The sequence below is a fragment of the Gymnoscopelus microlampas genome, assembly GCF_963454915.1.
Source record: "Gymnoscopelus microlampas genome assembly, chromosome: 17".
NCBI classification, from domain to species: domain Eukaryota; kingdom Metazoa; phylum Chordata; class Actinopteri; order Myctophiformes; family Myctophidae; genus Gymnoscopelus; species Gymnoscopelus microlampas.
In genome coordinates, this window is record NC_139954.1 from 19,437,013 (window position 1) to 19,458,798 (window position 21,786).

Here is a 21,786-nt window from a genome sequence, read left to right on the forward strand (position 1 = left end):
TATGGAATATGAAGACTTTGTGGCAAAAGCTCATATTTACCACCATGCTCTCTGAAACCAAAAGTGTGTTCTGTTTCGTCATCTTTGCAGAAGGTGAGTAAGTAATTAATCTAATGCTGACAGTGGTGGAAAGTAACTACATGTACTCAAGTACTTAGTACTGTAATTTTAATGTATTTTTACTTGACTGGAGTCCAATTTGCAATACTTTTACTTCCACTACATCTCAGAGGCAAATATTATACTTTTACTCCGCTACAATTATTTGAAAACTTTAGTTACTACTAGTTGCTTTGTAGCCTAGATTTTAATTATTATGACAAAACATACATAAACCACTTCAGCACTATTTAAACCTTAACTCTACAAGCTCACAAGTGATGATAATATCATCACTTGTTTGAGAATAGCAGATCTATGTCTATATTATAGACATAGATCTGCTATTCTCAAAATATTTGAGAATTTTAGCCATGGACCCCCATCTGAAAATGTTTTGTTCCAGGGACCCCCAGAATAGAACATTTGTCTTAAAAATTCAAAAGTATAAAAACAATGTTCAAATACTGCACAAAAATAGCAGATGAACAAGCAGAGACAATAAAGCTCTGTTTTCATCATGTGTATCATGGGTGCATGCAGCCATGGGTGGGCCTGGGTAGAAAGCTGGCCCACCCAATAGAATTTGCAAAAGATAATATAGCCTATATATTTTAATTAAAAAACATTTTTTGATAATAAATCGGTAAAATCAGGCAAAAATATGAATTAAATAACATAACCCTAACCTAACCCTAAAACCGAAATAAAGTTAAAAAAAAAACTAAAAAAGTACCAAAATCCTCTCGCGAAATCCACGCGCGGGCGTGCATGCGTCAAAATTCATTAGCCCCTGCTCTAAAAAAGCCAGACCCCCCATAGCCCCCCCCCCCAGTCACAATTCTCTGGAGCCGACACAGATTGTGTGGTTAATGTGTGTTTTGTAATAATAATCCAAATCTACAAAGTATAGTAAAGTTTTCAAATAATTGTAGTGGAGTAAAAGTATATACTATTTGCCTCTGAGATGTAGTGGAGTAAAAGCAAAAGTATAACACATCGGAAACACTCCTGTAAAGTAAAAGTATCTCAAGAGTACTTAAGTAAATCGACTTAGTTACTTTCCACCACTGTGTTCCTTCCTTATCCAAGGATCTCTATCCCACTTTAACAAGGCACTTGACCTTCTCCGCCACTCTCCTGTATTCCCCGAGTGACGTAGAAAAAAAAGTGGGCTGGCAGATCGTGCTAAGTGCAGTAGTTTAGAAGTGCTATCAGTGCTGGCTGAAACATCACTAGTCAACCAGACTTCAGATGTTAGGTACACTCGTCTCCCTCGGATGTTATTCCAATGCAAATGTTCTTGGCGGAGATTATGATACCGGGGATGTGTACGGATGTGCGATCAGAGAGAGAAACACCACTATAGGACCGCTGTAATTGACCTGATCTTCCAACTTTATTGCCCCGACGGTCTGATCCCCCATTCACCAAAGTTGAGAGGAAACTTTCTTGAATGACTTGTGCCGCCGCTGGATCACATCTGGATTAGAGGTGTAGCAGCCGCTCCTCCAGAGCCAAGCGGAGCAGAGCTGTCAAAACCCAGCGCAACTTTAAATGGACATGATCACCCTTTTCTGTTTGTCTTTTTTCTTTTCCCTCCAACTCTTGAAAATAAGGCGTTTTGAAGAAGGAATATTGTACTTCGTTTGAGTCTTTTTTGGACTCTGTCTTTTTGTTATTTATTATTTCGCAAAACCCATAAATCATCACACCATGGAGCGCTCATTCCACAGACTGACTTGCGTCTTGATAGTAGTCTGTCTTTTGGATAAAAGGTGAGTTGATAATAATAATAGCTTGAAATGTAGGATGACAATAACGTGAATCATGACTTTGGCTACTTTATAAAACTTCTAAGGTTATTAGCCTTAAACATCTATTTACTTTTTTTATATTTTATTCATTCTGGTTATTAAGGTATTGTGATAATTACATTAATATAATTTATTAATGTCTTATGATATAATAAGCTATCCCAAGCAAGTGAAATATTATTGGCTATAGCCTAATTTATGGAAATACCAGTTTAATTATGGACATTGTCCTCCACTTTGACTAGAACCAACATTTTTCAGACAGCCAAGCTGCAGAGCCTCTGGTCTCTTTGATCTACCAACACAGGCTGCTGTGTATGTTTAAACACAGGGGAAACTGATTTATCATTTGTTCCTCTGTCACTACATTTCACATTATCCACAATGATTGTGTCTCACATGCCGCCTAATGCCCAAATCAGTGGCTCTCACAGTGGGTTCCATCCTCAGGGTTCCATGGGGGGTTCCAAATGGACCTTTACAGGTCTGTAATTCTGAGAGTATACACATGGAACCAAATGGACCGGCAAGGGCATCCTTGAAATTAAAAAAAAGTTTGAGAACCACTGGCCTAAATTATACTTCTCATATGACCATGAGGCTCACTGACAATATGAACTCAGAAAGTTGTGTGTCATAGTATAGATGGACAGAGATGAAACAGGTCTTTCCTCAAAACAGAGAGCACAACAGGTAGGAACAGAGCCCTGAGAGGAACTACAAAGGAGAGGAGTCTGTTTAAAGTTTAACCGCATGAGCCCAAGCATCGCTGTTCTGGGGGCAACATTCAGTGAAGAGATTTGGTGTAGAGGGGAAAAAAGAGTGCAGATCCAACCCAGGTCAGTTTTTTTTACTAAGAATAGAGGGTTTATAAGTAGTTAATGCCAACCAGAAAGTGAAACTTAATAAGATGTTATGTCACAGTGGCTTATATTTTGATCTACCACTTGGAGATAAATGATCTGTATAGCTACTGTTATAAACCTTAGTGACCAGAGTTTAAAAAAAATAGCACAAATTGTATTAGTGATTTTTGAAACATGGTTCTTTGATAAAATTAATAGGGTAATGCATAAGCAATATTAGAATTAAACTAGTAAAACTTGCAGACCTGCAACAGGTTGTAAAAGTGTGTGTGTGTGTGTGTGTGTGTGTGTGTGTGTGTGTGTGTGTGTGTGTGTGTGTGTGTGTGTTTGGACATGTTCCTGGATGCACGTGTGTGTGTTCAGTCCTGCACAGCTTGTGTTTCACTCATAATAATGAAAAGAAAGCCAGCGTATCTTTCAGCTGTTGACTTCATTGGTGTAGCCTGTGTTGTTATTGTTTCTCTGTGTAATATAACAGAACAGTGACTATATAGGCTACTGTCGGCTGAATACATACTGTTGACACAATTGATCGATCTGCAACAGATGCACCAGTCGATTGCAGTGCATACATATAGCCTCAATTAGGAGAAAAGCAAATTTATCAGTAGACAATATATCAATGGGAAAGGTACTTTGTAGGCACGTAAAAACTTTTCCCCCTTACATCTGCTGTTGTGACAAGGGTGAATTGAATAACTGGCATCTGCAAGTGGGATACCCTAAACATGAAAACTGGAGTGGCCCATACAGTATAATCTCGGTCAGTTTAGCGGACAGATTTCTCTGAAAGCTGGAGATTGAAGAACTGAAATGGACATTTATTTTGTTTCATCAGGAGACAGAACCTGCAGAAGCTCCATTCAAAAATGTGCACGATACTGACTCCCTTGTCTGAGAACAATGCCTTTACTTCTTTCGTTTCTCGGTTTATACAACCGAACAGAGGTTCATAGGTTATGTTCTCCTCTGGCCAGATTTTAGCGCCTTAAAACCTGTGACCCCAAATGACTCTTTGTACTGTCATAAACTCCTCAAAGTCAGTCTTCCATTCAGTGTCGACACCGATTTTGCTCCCTGAAGATATTACAGATGAGAGTCTGGCTCTCTATTTTATCACTTTTGGCAAATTTTGCAACTATCGTATACTAAAATAGTTCCAGTGTAAATTATTTGCTTTGACTCTACCCAGGCTATATCAGCCACCATCCGGTGTTCGTAGTGGTATTACAGCAGCAGTACAACTATTATAAGGGAACATACAATAAATGATTCTGTTTGAAACTAAGCTCCCTTAACCTCTGGATGGGACAGACACACAAAAACAAGACCATAAAACCTTTGAGTTCAGACTTTGAGTGGAGATCCCCTATCCAACGCTGAACCGCCCTGACTGGTCAGAGACAATCGCTGCGCTGCAAAATGTGGAGTGTTAATTTAACTCTTACGAGTACGGGTCCATTTTTACAATATCATCAGTAAAATGAACAATCAGGACTTTGCGGTGTGAGCAACACCAGTGAAAAGTGATGTCATGACTCTGTACACATGGATTCTCTGTCTTTTGCTCCATGCAGGGCAAACTCCAATGAGATATTGGGCTTGAAAATCCCCAACATTGAACCCATCCTGAATGCCAACACAGTGTGCCTGACGCTGCCCGGCCTCACGCGGCGCCAGCTGGAGGTATGCATGCGGAACCCAGATGTGACGGCATCGGCCATCCAGGGAATCCAGATCGCCATCCACGAGTGCCAGCACCAGTTCAGGGGGCATCGCTGGAACTGCTCCAGCTTGGAGACCAGGAACAAAATACCGTACGACAGCGTGGTTTTTAAGAGAGGTTAGTTTGATGTGTTTCTGCGCACCATGCAGAGGCAACGCTAGGAAACGTTCCCCCTTTCCCTTGAACATCAAAGGTTTGCAGCAACTCTGTGGTTCCGATTTTGTGACTTCTGTCCTACAGTGCATTTTTTTAATTTCATTTGGTGATGCATAATGGTGAGTCATTTAAATTCACAGCAAGGCATCTGCCATCTTCAAAGGAGGCTGGTGTCTTTAGGAACCTACACAAATTAATATGGGCACATACAGTACATACTGTGTAAACAGAAAAGTAGCCCTAATGTATCTAAAACCCTCTAAGACAAATGTGAACATTAAGAGTTAGCTATAGTCTTTCTATACAATATTGACATTATATACTATGTCAATTACAGCAGCTAAAAAGATACAAAAAGATGGGAGATATGTCATTTTGAGTTATCCTTTGCACTATACATACAATACATACAGTACAGTCAGGTAATACAATGCCTTAAAAGTGTATTGTTCCACACACAAAGATCTTCTTACTTTTAACAAGATACCCTGAAGGTAGACAGGTTAACAAGAGGGCAGTGGTCAGAAAGATAGATATCCCATAGAAGCCCAGTAATAAAATACACTCATCCTTCAAATCTAGGAGAGTGATAATCAAAAGACTCCCTGACAATAACGTCGCTCCCCAAATGGTTATCTCCAGTGACAGACAGCAGGCCACTCTTGTATGGCATTTTCCAAACTACTAGCTACTCAATAGCCCGTACAATAGATCAGCTAACTTCAAAAGCAGTTAGTCACCTTTGGATTACTAAACCTAGTACAGATCAGTTTCCCATGAGGCTTTGTAGTGTTCAGAGCTTCTCGCATCAGCCACAATGGATGAAAGAGGATCTTTACTGCTCTGAAGCTTTCAGTCCGACTCATCTGGGGTTATTTACTGTGAAAGACATCTGTTCCTAGCAGCCCGGGCACCTGGATAGATGCACAGGTACAATATGCTTGATACTCTGAGTCCTGGGCTTTCAGTTGGCTTTCAGACAGTTTAACCACATGAACCCTATTCTGGGAATGTCATGATAAGCAAACATTTTGGCGAGAATAGGCGACCGGTCCCTGAAAATAGCAGATCTACAAGCTCACAACGTGTTGCGTCGTGACACGTTGAAAGCTTGTAGATCGGTGAAGTGATTTGCTGTGGAGGGAAACATGGAGGGGGCTAAGGATTTACCTCTCTGGGAGCCCGATCAATGAAGTATGGGTTTAAGTGGTTAATCAATCAATTAAGAAAGTGTGTATCTATCAAAAGTCAAATGCTCTGGCATTTAAAGGATTGTCATATCCAATTGAAAGTTTAAATGTGGCTCATTGTCTGAGGCAAACATTAGATTACATTTTAACTTTAATTTGATTACGCATGGCTTGCCAACAAGATGGCCATCTGGTGACGTAATGCAACGCTACTAAAACATGCACGCTACAGTATGCCAGGACTGTCAATCTGCTCCGAACGCATGGTTGCACAACATTGACTTCTATGTTTTCTGCACGAAAGATGAATGCCCTCAACCTCTTATTTTGTGTTCACAATGGGCTGCGCGTCTTTGAAGGCGGTCGCACAGCCTTGGAATTCCCCTTAGCAAGGATAATTGACTGTTTAAATCCATCAGACCTTGATTTCAGGGGTGTCTTCACCATAAACATTCCCCAAACCCACCCTGTGCCAGGGAGAGTTCTTTTTTATGGGCCCTCCAGATTCAAAATAGCAAAATTGCTTCATTTCACCCTGTGACCACGGCAAGAACCTTTAGCCTCGTTGTGACCTTCATTGTGGTTAAGCTTAATACTAATACTGTCACTCTGTCCTACACACCTCTGGTCTGACTTTCACTCGTCACTGACTCATTGAGAAGCTGTTTGTCATTATTAGCCGCGGCAGTAGCTGCTTGTCTGGCATCCTTGTTTTGCCCCGGGTGCAGAAACTCCAAACCATTGATATAAACAACGTCTTTAAATTGGATGATTCACCTATTACATGTTGATGCATTATGCACCACAGTAGTACTGAAATAGATGCAGATTTATGAGCCGCAACCACTGTTGCGTGCAACTGGCTCAGGTAGGCGGTGTTATTCAGCGGGACACTTAAGACAGATGTGGATTAAGTGAAGTCTCACAGATTAATGCAACTTTTCTTTGTAGATCTATGTAGAAAAATACCCAGGGCTAACTATGTACCAGCCAGTATGTTTGGTTTGTAACCATTCAATAAAATGCTGTATTTGGTCCATGCCTCTGCTTTTGATATACCCCTCTGGTCATACATTTTTATGGCCAGTGGGAATAATTATGTTTTATCCTTGCTTATGGTCAGACTTATACATAATTAAATACATGCATTTCCTTTTGGGAAAGTATGATGTATGATATATAAATTTGATAATAATATCATAATTTGTCAATCCTAAATTAAAATAGCTTAATGGGTCGGTCGGCCGGTGGATAAACACGGCCTTTCGGGCCCCCGTCAGACACTATGACCATACAGTATATAGAGTTCATTATGACTCTGACATAACCATGTACAGAGTTCCCACTGCAGCTACACCCAAATATGGCATGTGTCATGCTGACTGTGACAGCATGACATCAGACCCCAAACATACCGTGTCATCATGACATCAGACTCAAACAAATCATATAAGGATCCATATGAGGAGCTCCACGTCAACCGTGACCATATATGGAGGTCTGGGTTGACGATTATGTCCGAATATGGAGTGCATGAAGAACCTCTTGAGTAACCATGGTGATCCAACGTGGTCAATAGATGATGTGACATCCCACCGTCAAACGTCAAATGCACATAATAGCCCCCGATTTTCAGAAATTTTCAGACACAATATAATGGACATCGGTTGGATCGGCGGTGCAGCGTAGGTGTGAGGGCCACATATCGGCCCGAACTCTAGATGTGCCGAACATTACATTTAATTTTCTCTTATTCGTTTTTAAAAAGCTAATATACAAGGCATGTTGTGAGCTTGTTGATCCACTATACTGTATTCACTATTTGTTGTGCAACAACAAGTATAGGGCTTAAGAGCTTAAAGGACAACTTTGCCCATTTTCAACCTACAGTATCTTAATATAATTGGCCCTCATTATTGCTCATTATGGTGCCATTGTTGTCTACTTGGTCTGCGTGTCAGAGGAAGGCTGTGGACGGGTCAGCAACCTGCCTAGCAATGACATCATCGGTAGGCAGGTTAGGTAATTTGAAACAAGATTTCAAACTTTTTAAACATTTTTTTTCTATTTCTATTAATGCAAGAACAATGGCTTCTATTTCAGAATGCTAACTTTCCAGGAAGAGAAAACTCTAGTTTCTATTAGCTTGTAATCCCCATTGATGATGTCATTGGTAGGCAGGTTTCCAAACTGTCCATAATCCACCAATGAGATGCAGAGTGTGTAGACAATAAACATACATTGTGCCATCTTGTAATGAGCATTAGTAAGGACCAATTATATGAAGATAAGTGCTCCTGTAACCACAGGGGAGTTGCCATCCCCTGGAACTCAAATTGACACCCCCTGCCTTCTACGAACAGCTTTTGAGTAGGATATCAGATACTCTCCACTTCCATGTTTGTCTGGGCTTCTAATTTTACTACAGCAGACTACTGCTGGATCATCCCTGGCTGTACCACTTATCTCCCCTTTGATGAGTTATGATGATGATGATGATGATGATGATGATGAATTTTATGGTCCTGTGTTCATCCCTGAAGTGGTGGAAGAAGTACACTGTACTGTAACAATAATCTAAATCGGCAGAGTAACTAAAGTAACTAAAGTTTTAAAGTAGTTGTAGTGGAGTAAAAAGTACAATATTTGCCTCTGAGGTGTAGTAGATTTAAGTTATTATAAATTAACCAAGAAAAAGGAAATACTCAAGATAACACAGGACATGAGTAAATGTACTTAATACTTTCTTTCCACCACTGACTGCATCATCCCTGTTTAGCCCGGATTGAGAACTAGGCTAAAAAGGCAGTCAGACAGGATGTGGAGAGACAGGTGGGAGAAAACTCTCTCTCTCTCTAACTCTTTCCTTCTCTCTGCTGGTGCCTCTCGCTCTCCCTTGCTAGGCTACTCCGAGAGCTTTTATACTCCCCTTGCCAGTGCGAGTGCTTGTGAATTTGCTCTCAGCACTTTCCCAACTCTTGGCGGCAAAAGCATAAACCAGTTTAGTTGGTTTCTGTAACACAAAGTGACAGTTTCCTTTTAATCTTTCATTCATTTTGCCACTTCCTCTGCCATCAGTTCAGCGGGGCGTGCCGCGGCCAGTAAATTATTTGTTAGATTGATTTGTTCCAGGTCTCCCAGGCTGGCCTGCGCTGCAGAGCCGGGCACACAGCGGGGCAAGAGCTGAAACAGCCTTTCCATGTCTGTGGCTCTGGGCTGCACCTAAGTGCCATCCCTCCCTCTTCCCCCATGTTGCCAATACACACACACACATACAGTGCACACACGCACACACGCACAGAAACACGCACACACACCAAGCGCACACACACGCACGCACGCACACAAACACGCACACACACACACCAAGCGTGCACGCACACACACACACACACACACACACACACACACACACACACACACACACACACACACACACACACACACACACACACACACACACACACACACACACAGTCACATACACGCACACACACACACATGCGCATACACGTGCACATGCACACGTACACACGCACAAATACACACACACACACACACACACACACACACACACACACACACACACACACACACACACACAGCTCGTGCACATATACCTCCCCTATGGAACTATGGGAAGAAGGACGGAGAGAGGGAAGTGTGTTGGAAGTGGGAGATATGAGAGAGAGAGAGAGAGAGAGAGTGTGTGTGTGTGTGTGTGTGTGTGTGTGTGTGTGTGTGTGTGTGTGTGTGTGTGTGTGTGTGTGTGTGTGTGTGTGTGTGTGTGTGTGTGTGTGTGTGTGTGTGTGTGTGTGTGTGTGTGGGTGGGTGGGTGGGTGGGTGGGTGGGCGGGCGGGCGGGCGGGCGGGCGTGCGCGCGCTTGTGCGTCCGCTCGCGCACGCGCGTGTGTGTGTGTGCATGCATGTGTGAGTGTAACAAATATTATTGTGTTAGTTTGCTTGCATGTTATGTGCCCATCTCTCTGTGCATATCCATCTCGAATTCATATCAAATTAATCATTTGTTTTGTTTTGTTGCCTTCCTACAACTAGCCTATAATTGTCCACAATGATATGCCTTGGACAATGGGATGGATATAAGCATATTCCGCAATGCCAGCAAGTAACCTGATCTTAAAAAGAAAGAAAGTAAAGAAATCTTGATTCCAAATCCTGAGATGTAAACACTTTACAATCTCCACAGTACACTGTATGTACATTGACATACTGTAGGGTATATCAGTAAAAGCCAATCCATTGTGGTTTAGAAATCGATTTTTGACAGAATTGTTTAGTTGTTCGTCATGGATCAGTTCGGTTCAGTTCTGTTTTGTTCTGCATTTTGTTGAATTCACCAAGGAACAAAAAACATAAGGAAGAAAGCAAGCCTTGAGTTCAGGAACTCTTGCCTCGTTCCTCCTTAAAGGGTTAGTTCAGATTTTTGGACTTAAAGCAGTGGAAATGAGGTTCTTCAAGTTTTGGGGTTTGATCCCGGACACCGCCAACTCAGCGTATGAGTAGCACAACTTGGGCAACTAAGACATGTGGTTAAGTTCTGGGAGCTGATGGTACTGTATGTGTTGCGCTCCACCTCAGCAATTCGTCTCCGAGGGGTCTAGTCAGTGCATTGAAAAGGGGATAGATAGACACCTGTGTCCTCAGCTGATAGACAATAAGCCACTCATACCTACTTACAGTACTTACTTACGTACTTACTTACCTACTTATAGTTCCTCTCTGATGGACCACAAACACAACCAGAATGAATTAATGGAGAGAGATAATCCACACTTTGTGCATTGTGTGTCGCCAGAAATGTCAAAATCTATATAGTGGGAGGGGTCAAAGCGGAGCCACATTGAGTATGAAACAGTTACATCCACAGAGAACTTGTTCGGTTTCAGAAAGCTGAAAAAAGCTCAACTTCATTTGAAGTACGCTGCCAGCTTTTAGTGACAGTGGTGATACTGGCAGCTGCCAGAGCAAAATGCCATGAGAGTGAGTTGCAGCAACAATTTTCTGCTTCATCCAACTTTTCTTTGTAATCAAAGGTTTACAAAAGTGAACCAAGCCAATAACATGTCTATCATGTCATGCCGTGGGCTATTCTTAGAAATAAAATAAATACAAAATATATAAAGTTTTTTATTAAGATATAAACAAGGAAATAACATCAGGCTTCGCTAAAAAGAGAAATAGAAGTTAATGGCATTTTATTTGACTCCCTACGAGCAGCCCGAATAATTTCCCCTGCAAGCAGTGGGCTATAAAATCTTAAGTGGTTTCTTTTCATGTGTTCTTTACAAGTTTCCATTATAATCCTCACTATTTTCAACACCAGTAAGTGATTGCCAGTAGGGCTGCCTTTATAGAACCTGAGGGTTCCATGCTTACACGCAGTAAGCTGAGCCACCAACAGCAAACACCAAGGGAAATTCTAAAGGGTACAAGTGTAAGTGCTGCTGCACTTCGTCCTGCAATATTTAGGGATTACACAGAAGATATGAAGGAGGTTTACGTTCAGAGGAATAAGATTGAAGTGCACTGGGCAAAGGGAAAGCATGCGTATGTCCGTGAAGAGAGAGGAGGCAGCCCCAGGAGGAAGTTGGTGGGGAGAGAGACGGAGAATCCGGGAACGCATCTGTAACATTTTAAGATTTCTTTGGCTATTCAAAAAATAGCACATACAGTATACAAGCTCATAGCGTGGCACAGTGTGCTGCGCTACGAGCTTGTAGATCTGCTATTCTTTGAAAAATCGTGAAATGTGTGCAACTCTTTGAATATACAGTATATATATTTTTACAGCAAACATTTTTAACTCAAATGTTTGCTTCTGGGGGGGCCCTGGAACACAATATACAAATACATATAATTTTGGGGGTCCTTGACATGAAAAGGTTTGAGAACCACTGATTATAGCAACATACCGCTTCAAAAACCTGTTGATGTGGATTTAGAAGACATTTGTAGAATCCCCAGAAGCAAGGATTTGAGTTACAAATGTTCGCTTGAAAAAACACATATTCAAAGATTTGCACAAATTTTCATGATTTTCCCCAAAAAATAGCAGATCTACAAGCTCATTATGAGCTTGTAGATCAGCTATTTTTCATTAGCCGAAAGTGACAGATGCTTTCCCGGGGCTTAATGGGTTAAAGATAGTTCCTAGAGTTGTTCTCATTACTTGTGCCTCTGCAACAGTATCAACAGATATGTGTCAGGTGGAAACCGTGATATGTCCAAAACCGTTACTTTTCAGGAAAAGTGTTCCAAAGGATCCAATGTAGTCATTATTCACTCATGAGCCCTTGTTAACACTTTTCATGGGTAAAATATATTTTTAAACCTACAGACTTAACCACTTTCACTTTCACTATCAAATGCTTTCCAAAATAGCAAAGAAATTGCAGATCTACAAGTTCAGAATGGGTCATAATGCGATGCATTGTGAGCTAGTAAACCGTCTATTTTCGTTACTTTTGCAAAAAAGTTGTGCATTGATTTATGGAAAAACATAAAACGTTGAATTATGGAGATTACAAGCTTTCTGCCCAAACAGTGGCAGCTATGTTATGTTAGACAGACTGGAGAGGGAGCAGGGATCAAATGACAAATGATACAGGCTCATTACATGCACCTTAACTTAACGTACTTAACTATTGCCTTTAGAAGCGGCGGTTTTTCAAAGGATAAAAGGTGGGGGTTGGAGGCTGCACGTAATTATGCTCTTCATCTTTACACATGTATATTGCATGTTATTCGCTCCTAAAACCTCCATTATATATAATGGCACGATGAGGAAAGAGAAAAGGGTCAGCCCCAGAGCGGATTACATGACAGATCAAATGCTATAGCCATCTGATGCAAGTTAGCAAAGCAGCCTATGACTCGGCCAGCGGGTCAGTCAGACAGCCAGTGGTACTGAAGCTAGTCAGCCTGCAGTAGCTAGCCATGTTAATGGTTTACAGGTTGGATAAAAGAGCTGAGGAAAATGGTTTGAGGCGTTAACCCATCTGTGTCACTTTAGATTTCTTTGGCTATTCAAAAAAAGCAGATATACTCAGCTCATATACTCTCTGCTCACGAGTGCCCCGCTATGAGCTTGTAGATCTGCTATTTTTGAAAAATAAATCGTGAAAATGTGTGCAAATCTTTGAATATGTATACCTTTTTAACTCAAATATTTGCTTCTGGGGGTCCCTGGAACAAAGTATTTTGAGATGGGGAGGTCTGTGGGCAAATACATATCATTTTGGGGGTCCTTGTTTTTTTTTTTTAACTGTTGAAGACATTTGTAGAATCCCCAGGAGCAAAGATTTGAGTTAAAATGTTTGCTTTAAAAACATATATTCAAAGATTTGCACAGATTTATAGATTTGTATATCTTCTATTTTTGAATAGCCACAGTATACAATAATGGTTTACTGTAAGTGGTTACACAGATGCGTTAAGGCAGGGCATTAACTGTACAGCGCTGATGATTCAGAGGGAGACAGAGAGAGAAAGAGAGAGAGAGAGAGATGATGATAGGGACGGATGACTGGAAAACGTTAGAGAGGGAGAGTAAGGGAAGGTGGCATAGGGGCATGGTCAAACCGCCACGCATCCCCAAATACCGAGTATTGATTTAACTTTTTTAAGTTATTTGTCTCACTGTATCAAGGTCTGTTTTTATGCTCTATAAGTATTTTTCTATAACTCTAAATTGAGTTAGCTCGGGATTTTGTAGTGTAGGGGTAACACAATAAGCTTTAATACAATGGCATCTTGCATCCACTGTACAATCTGCATTTCTCATGTACATTCTTGTAGGTGTTGAATTATAAAATTTGATTATACCTTCATCCACTTATCCACACAAATGTACTAGTAGTCGTATATGGCACTGGTTCAACGTGGGGTCCGGGGAACCCCGGGGGTCCTTAGGGGGGTTCCAGGGGGTCCCCAGCAACATTTTTGATGGTCGGGAACCAATGGACCCCCTACGATTCTGTAACTTTGAGAGTGTACATATGGAACCAAATTGTACACTCTCAGAGTTAATGAAGATTTTAGATTGGGGGAGCAGAGAAAAAAAAGATTTGTATCAAATGGGGGTCCTTGGCGTAATAATAATGCATATCAAACTGGGGGTCCTTGAAATTAAAGAGGCTGAGAATCACTGCTCTATGTGTGTGCATGACTGCTGCAACACTTCTACGTCGCTGCTCTGTTCTCTCAAGAGGAATTGTCTGGAAACCACTGTGGTGCGAATGCGAGATTGATGAAGTGAGTGTGTGTGTGTGTGTGTGTGTGTGTGTGTGTGTGTGTGTGTGTGTGTGTGTGTGTGTGTGTGTGTGTGTGTGTGTGTGTGTGTGTGTGTGTGTGTGTGTGTGTGTGTGTGTGTGTGTGTGTGTGTGTGTGTGTGTGTGTGTGTGTGTGTGTGTGTGTGTGTGTGTGTGTGTGCGCGCGCGTGCGTGTGTGGGGGGGGGGGTTGTTCTTGGCCTGTACATACACGATTACATAAATACTGTACAATCACAGCCGCAAGACAAGTCGGCCGGTCTGATATATAGGCCGGACAGACAGAAGGTGACCCAGCCCTGATTCTTTATTAGCAGTGTGTCAGTGTGTCCTCTCTTAGGGGAGTGGTTGGTGGGGGTCTGCTCACTTTCAGCTGGCCCACCGGGATACGGTATGCAAGTGTTTGGAACACTTAAATGCTATTGTCCCAGATGTTACTCTTGTTTTTATAAGACATGTGACGTGCGTGCGTGTATGTGTGGGTGTGTGGGTGGGTGTATGTGTACACTGTGCATGTACTCCTAAGCCTAATTGCACCCTGGTGTCGCTCAACAAAAATATCCGATCTACAAGCTAGATCGGCTATCTTTGTGCATCGGCTGTCTTTGTGCAATTTCTCAGCTATCTTTGTGCAATTTCTCTTTTGGGTCTTGAGCTAAAACGTTTGGGAATCACTGGTCAAGGACTTTCCAACATTGAGATTGCATCGGACATCGGAAATCTGGAATCGGTCTAGCTTTGTTCATGAATGCTGGTTCAATTCTTATGTCTTATGTTATTTGTAAAGCAACAGTGGAGCAGTATAAAAGAGGGAGGATTCGTAGTGATCCCTAGGGGGCAAATTACTCCTCTGCATTGACCCAGCAGTACAGTATGTACCTCTCAGTATAGACCTCTCCTGTGGGGATTTTTTTTTTAAATTTATAACCCGCTGATGGCTGCTCAGATGGTCATGATGAGCACTGGGAGGACCTGTTCGTGCTCAAGCGTCGTGCTCAGGTTCACTTTGACACTTGAATTGGGTGAACCAGGTGACCTTCTGTTTACCAGACGGCCTCTACCCACTAAGCAATAGCCGCCCCAATGTTTTTTGTTTATTTTAAAGATACTTTTGTGGGTTTTCTGCCTTTATTGATAGCACAGGAGGTAGACAGGAAACAGGGAGAGAGAGATGTCAAGTGACAAGCTTTGCTGGCTGTCACTTGACATCGGTCATCGGGATCGGGATTCGAACCCGCAACGCGCTGTCAGGCTGCATTAAAGCCTATACTGTTTGTGGTATGCGCCTGGACCGCTAGGCCAGCGCGTGCCCTAGCCGCCCCAATGTCATGTATGTTTTATCATATGTTTTCTTTTAGAGCAAACATTTTTAAGTAACATCCCCTGCCGGGGCACATTTTATAATAATGACAACCCCTCTTCCTCTTCCTCTTGTCTCCTGTGACCGCCCACCAAGGTTTCCGAGAGAGCGCCTTCGCGTACGCCATCGCGGCGGCGGGCGTGGTCCATGCGGTGGCCAACGCCTGCTCCATGGGCAAGCTGAAGGCGTGCGGCTGCGACGAGAATCGCCGCGGCGACGAGGAGGCGTTCCGCATCAAGCTGCATCGCCTGCAGGTGGAGGCCATCCACCGGGGGAAGGGCATGGTGCACGGGGTCATGGAGCACTTCCCCGCCGACCTGCCGGGACCCCAGGACTCCTGGGAGTGGGGCGGCTGCAGCCCCGACGTGGAGTTCGGGGAGAAGTTTTCGCGGGACTTCTTGGATGCCCGCGAGACCAACAAGGACATCCACGCCCGCATGAGGCTGCATAATAACAAAGTCGGGAGGCAGGTGAGTGCGGACGGGAGACGAGGGGTAGACTCTGTGTGGGGAGCGAGGGCACATATTTAATTACAAAATGAAGTCTGCACTCTGGTGATGCTGAAAAAGCTCTGTTGCATTTTTTATGCGTCATCAACGCTCTTCATCAGGACATACTAACATATTTAATTAACCTCATTAACTCTGCTGTCCCTACCTGACCAAAGTAGCCAATCTAGTTGAAAAATATCCACTCTATAAGATTGCATATTTTCACTATTTGTGATAAATTGGTAGCTCCAGTATATAGGGCTTAAGTGGTTAAGAATTCATCATGCAAATGCTATCTGTAGCATTTCCAAGAGAAAACTGTGACTCATTTTGAGTGAAGTGTTCTTTTGTTTAAGCCTCAGGCAGGGGGAACATCTAAAGTCATCATTAGCAAACAAGTTACAGAGTCCATTATTGGATAAAGTCTGTAAAGGGAAAAAAACATATTTCCACCTGGTCTGTCTGTCGATATGCAATATGACAGACATTCTACTAATATACTCTACAGTATACAGCAGAGAATAGACGTACTGCAGATACTGTAAGATGTTTCCCCATCTTTCATTCTTGATACACTGCACTCCCACTGCACCGTTCACTGTTCTGCTTCTCTCTCCCAAGGAGAAATGTTTGGAACATTTTGCTGTACGAGTGGAAGATAGATGTAGGTTCATTTCACAGTGTTGTACAATGACCATCACTGTAGACTAGAGGGAAAAATATATTTACTTGTAAAGCAGGTGGAGAGTGTGGGTGAGTTCAGGGCCTGTGGGCCAATGCTCACGTCATAATGAGCAACACAGTCACTTTATTGGCTCAATCCACACCGGCCTGTCATTATTACATCCTGATTTAATGTGTTTGGCCTGTGTGTGTACAAGAGTGAATAGGGAATCCGTGCTTGTGTGTGTGTGTGTGTGTGTGTGTGCGTGCGTGCGTGCGTGCGTGCGTGCGTGTGTGTGTGTGTGTGTGTGAGGGGGGTCTGTCTAAGCTCCCCCGGCTGTTACCAGCTCTTACTTGACAGTTGAAGCATTGCAGAATAACAACAGAATGAGTCCTTTATGTTATATGAGCATTATTAGAATCCAAACATGAGTTAATTTGGCTGCACTGATCCATGTTACTTTAAAACGTTGAGAGGGCAGCCAGTGCAGGAGGGGTTGCATCTTAATGTCTGCTGAGTCACTCTTGATACAGTGCCTGGATATGCATATACAGTATGTACATCTAATCTCACCCAATCTTTGAATCCCCTGCTTTAAATGGAGATGAATTTGTTGCAGAGGTCACCATAGCTCTTGTCCAATCAAGCGTCTTGTTGCTGGCTATTTATGCATGCTCAATTTCATCTACTTAACAGCTCAGAGAGAGCTCTCACCCCTTTTCCCTCGCCACTGTTCTCCACTGTTCTCCATTATGTTCCACTGTTCTCTATTATGTTACACTATGTTCCACTGTTCTCCGCTGTTCTCCACTGTTCTCCACTGTTCTCCATTATGTTCCACTGTTCTCCACTGTTCTCAACTATGTTCCACTGTTCTCCATTGTTCTCCACTGTTCTCTACTGTTCTCCATTGTTCTCCACTGTTCTACATTATATTTTTCCAACAGCAGCAAACAACTAGTAGCAACATTTTTACCTTGTACCACTGGAATTCTATTTAAAGTCACCCTTTTTAAACCTGTAATGCCTGTAATGTCCCTTTGGCAGTGGTTTGTGACAAAATTATTAAATGAACTTATTATGAACTTACACTAACGAATAATTGGCAGTAGGAGGGTCCATTTGGTTACATTTGTACCCTCTCAGAGTTAAATTAATACAGAGGATTTTACTGTGTAGGCTGTTTACCCCCTTGGGCAATGGAAGAGAAAGATGTAAATGACAGTGATAAGCCCTGATGGCTTCCAGCACTGTGGTGGAACACAGACTGTAAATTGCTCATTGTTCACTGCTTCCTCCTGTGTAATTTGGGCCTGTATCTGTCCATCAGTTTACTTCTGGTTTCCTTGATTATGCAGACAAAACACAAATGTAGAGCGAGTCACCCAAAGCTCAGCAGCAACATATCCCAGCAGAAATAGCAGCAGCTTAGCAGTCCTAGTACCAACAGTAGTCATAGTACTAGCAGTTGTATTAGTACTGTAGAAGTAGCACCACCAGCAACAGGGCTTCGCAGCCAGTGTGTCTGTGGCAGTGCATGGCCTGCCAGCCTCATTCTCCTGGATGCTATATTCTCATTCACCCTTGGGTAACCCCCCTCCATACATAAAGCTTGTTGTTAACATGCTTGTTCTGGTTGACGTTTAGAACTGCTCGCAGCCATCCAGGGACTTATGAAGGGCAGTCTTCAGGGTCCAGCATTAACAGCCACATACACTAAGAGATCGGACTCTACAGTCACAGAGAAGGAGCTGAACTTGAGTCCAATCTGCCAGGGGAGATTGTGCTTCCACAGGCTGGTCATGGTGTTCTGAACCCTCCATCCATTCCTCACTTTAACGTCTTGCTCCAATGAGTTGACCCATGAGCCCAGGTATTTGAAGTCACTGACTTCTTTCATTGCAGTGCCTCCTGTTGTCATTAGAAGTGGATGGTGATAAGCTAGGTTTTCTTGGCATTTACCCCAAAGCCTGCCTTGGCACCCTCTGTCTCCTCTCTGGCCAAGAGCTCCTGTGGGTCAGATAGCAGGCAGATGTCATCTGCATAGTCTAGGTCTAGGACTACATGCAGTCCAAGATTCTACTAGTACAGTCCTAGATATAGTAATAATAGTAGTAGTAGTACCAGCAATAGTTGGTACATAGATTCCAAGGAACATGGTTGATGGTTATGCTGAATGGAGATACATCAATATTTGATGGGTGATTAGAAGTTTGAGATGAGGATGGAGGGAGGTATTCTTCTGTCAGTTGAAGTGTGATGACACATACTGTATCAATAAGCCTAAAGAATAACAAAGCGTTGCTCATTTTACTGTTTATGGCAGGCGTTACCTCAATGACACGCTGATATATGATGTTAAACGATTCTCCGTCATAAAAAGCTGAATTGACTGAACGTTGGCAGAGCAGGACTCCTTTTGATCAACTGTTTCTGACAGAATTTGTGTGATGTCAAAGAGAGTTTCATGGTGCAGGCCACTTCTCTCCGCTGGTTTTGCCAAGAATTAGTGCTTGGCACCAGTGGCTGATTATGTGTGAGAAGAAAACACATTAGCCAGTGTGGGATGTGTCTTGAAACTGTCAGGCTTTGACGTACAAGACAAGACATGGAAAGCAACATCAATAGTAGATGTGATGTGAGTTGAAACAAAAACTTCCAGAACAAGTTTATTTAGTGGCTACTGTGCTACAGGAAACATCCAGATCTTGTGCAAGTTCCAGAGAATATGCGTTGATATGATGCTTATATGAAGGCTAATGTTCGGAGGCTAAGTGCACTGAAAGCAATCGTTCCAGATGAGAATCGCAACAATACTTGCCAGAAATGGCCAGGTGCTGAAAAAAAAGTAAATATAAACGAAGCCAGCAGCTTTATTTTAGATTTTTTTTTGCAGATTGGGAATGACAATATAAATGTATTTATTAAAAAAAAAATACGTTTTAATTCCTAGCCTAGCAAAGCTAGCTGTCTGTCTTCTCATATGGACAGCCATAGGGTATCTTTCTAACAAGACAAACTTTGATCTTTCTGACCCATGGTCTTGATCTTTGACTCAAGGTCGTTGGCTACATCAAAGAAATGACCTATTCTTCAGGAAATGTTGTGCATGTGGGAGAATAATGTCCCTAACCTTCTCCCCTTGTGTTTTGACGATGACCGGTGATGACCTTGGTCAGAAGTCAAAAGTGAAGCACCAAAAGCGACCTCTGTCAACTTGCCTATCTGACAGATCAGCTTACACCTAACAAAACTACATCTCCAGTAGTTGAAAAGAAAATGATTTAGTTTTTTGGGGTCGGAACGTGATTTTAACTTGCCACACAGAAAACTAATACGGGACATCCCGTTCAACACCAAATCTGGAGCTATGAGGTTTTTATATGACTGCAGTGACGTACTCTGACTAGGGCCCGTCTACGTTGTCACAGCCCACCACAGGCCGTATATCACCACTCTAATGAGCCTGACGCACAATGAAACAATCACGGGCTGGAAATGTAATACACAGTAAGACATAGAGAGACTAATGGAGAGGAAGAAAAAGGCAGTGGGGGGAGGGGGGGGGGGGGCTGAGAGATAGAGCAACAAAAAGAGCGAGAGAGAACACACTATGACTCATTACAGAGCTGTTACAGAACACCACGCACCTTGATGACTTCAAACGGCAATAGAAAACCTCAACAAACCCTTTCTAAGACCTCATACGCATACACACGTGTGTGTGTGTGTGTGTGTGTGTGTGTGTGTGTGGGGGGGGGGGGGGGGGGGGGGGGGGGGGGGGTCAGAAATACACACATACATTATATGTACACACCATGCACCACACACAGCCCCCAGAATCAAGCAGAAAACACTGACAGGTGGGGCCTCAAAATAATGCCTCCCCTCCCCTCTCAGTCTCTCTATCTCTCTCCCTCTCTTTCCTCCCACCTACCCACCGCCACCACCTCTATCCCTCTACACAACCCCCCCCCCCCTTTCAGAGAAGCAGTCTTTAAGCACAGGAATGTGGTGGTTTTTTAGCGGGGTGTGCATGTCGCCTCATGCCCACCCCGGGGTTCTCACGATGTCCCGTCTTGTTTTTAGCCCTAATTAGTGGCTGCTGGCAGTTTGGAAACAGATGTTTAAAACCCTGCAAAAGATTTTAGACTTCAAACACCGGGGGCGGAAAGTAGAAAGAGATTCGCCCTTCCTTCCCTCCCTCCCTCCCTCCCTCTCCTCTCCTCCTCCCTCCACTACTTCTTCTTCTACTCCTCCTGTAGTAGTATAGACTTTGCCAGACACGTTTATCGCATGTGACCAATGGTGGAAGAAGTACTCCGATTTTTTATTAAGTAAAAGTATCCATACCACAATGTGGGAAATAGCTTGTTACAAGTAGAAATCCTGTATTCCACATTTTCCACAAAAACATGGAGTTTTGTCAATTCTAACTACTTTCCCTATAGTGACGCAAATAGATTGAGGATTTAGAAAACTGCTGATAAGATAGCCACGCTAATTATGTTGTGTTGCAAACCTGTAAGCTAATACAAACATTTTATGATATATTTATAATATTAAAACTTTGACAGTTCACTGGAAAAGGAAATCAAGACACAATGTACCTTGATTCAAGGTATGATGATACCTCATCATACCTTGTATGTTTTAAGGTATATGGTATGTTGTGTCATCAGAACACATTTTGAGACAGAATAGGCTGAATGACCCTGTTATGTTGGACTATGTTGATGTTGATTCTTCTTTTTACTCTGTAGTACTGTTTATTTTCACAGTTCTTTTTTGCAACTATAGGCCCACAGTACCGTTTACACTACAGCACACGTGGGTGACTCCGAAGTATGGGGTAATTGGTTTTACTGTCACTGTTTAAGATCTGTGGACATGATGGTCGAATAATTAACTGTTCATTCGTTCATAATCAACCAGCTACAAACTAGACATTCCCCTGTGTTGACTCCGGCTCTCATTACCCATGTGGCTTTTTTAGGTTTCTCACGTACGTGCCTCACGTTGCCTCTGTGGTGACTCTTGTCCTCAGCATCGTTCTCGATATCAAGTCCTCGCTGCACCAAACGGTGTTGTTGATGGTGAGAGAACAAAAACATGTACGGCTGTTAATA

General features: G+C 42.7%; 1 protein-coding gene across 2 annotated transcripts in view; it reads left to right on the top strand.

The window, feature by feature from the left end:
* The first annotated feature begins 1,324 nt into the window (after positions 1-1,324).
* wnt10a (wingless-type MMTV integration site family, member 10a) overlaps positions 1,325-21,786 on the top strand; it is a 38,536-nt gene continuing 18,074 nt past the window's right edge. For both annotated transcript variants that reach the window (XR_014602765.1, XM_084084980.1), the window contains exons 1-3: positions 1,325-1,877; positions 4,360-4,625; positions 15,599-15,972. Coding sequence is in view for 1 of the 2 variants with exons in the window: in XM_084084980.1 (XP_083941106.1) it covers positions 1,816-1,877; positions 4,360-4,625; positions 15,599-15,972 (702 nt within the window). In the remaining variant the exon portion in view is untranslated. The remainder of the gene's footprint in view (positions 1,878-4,359; positions 4,626-15,598; positions 15,973-21,786) is intronic.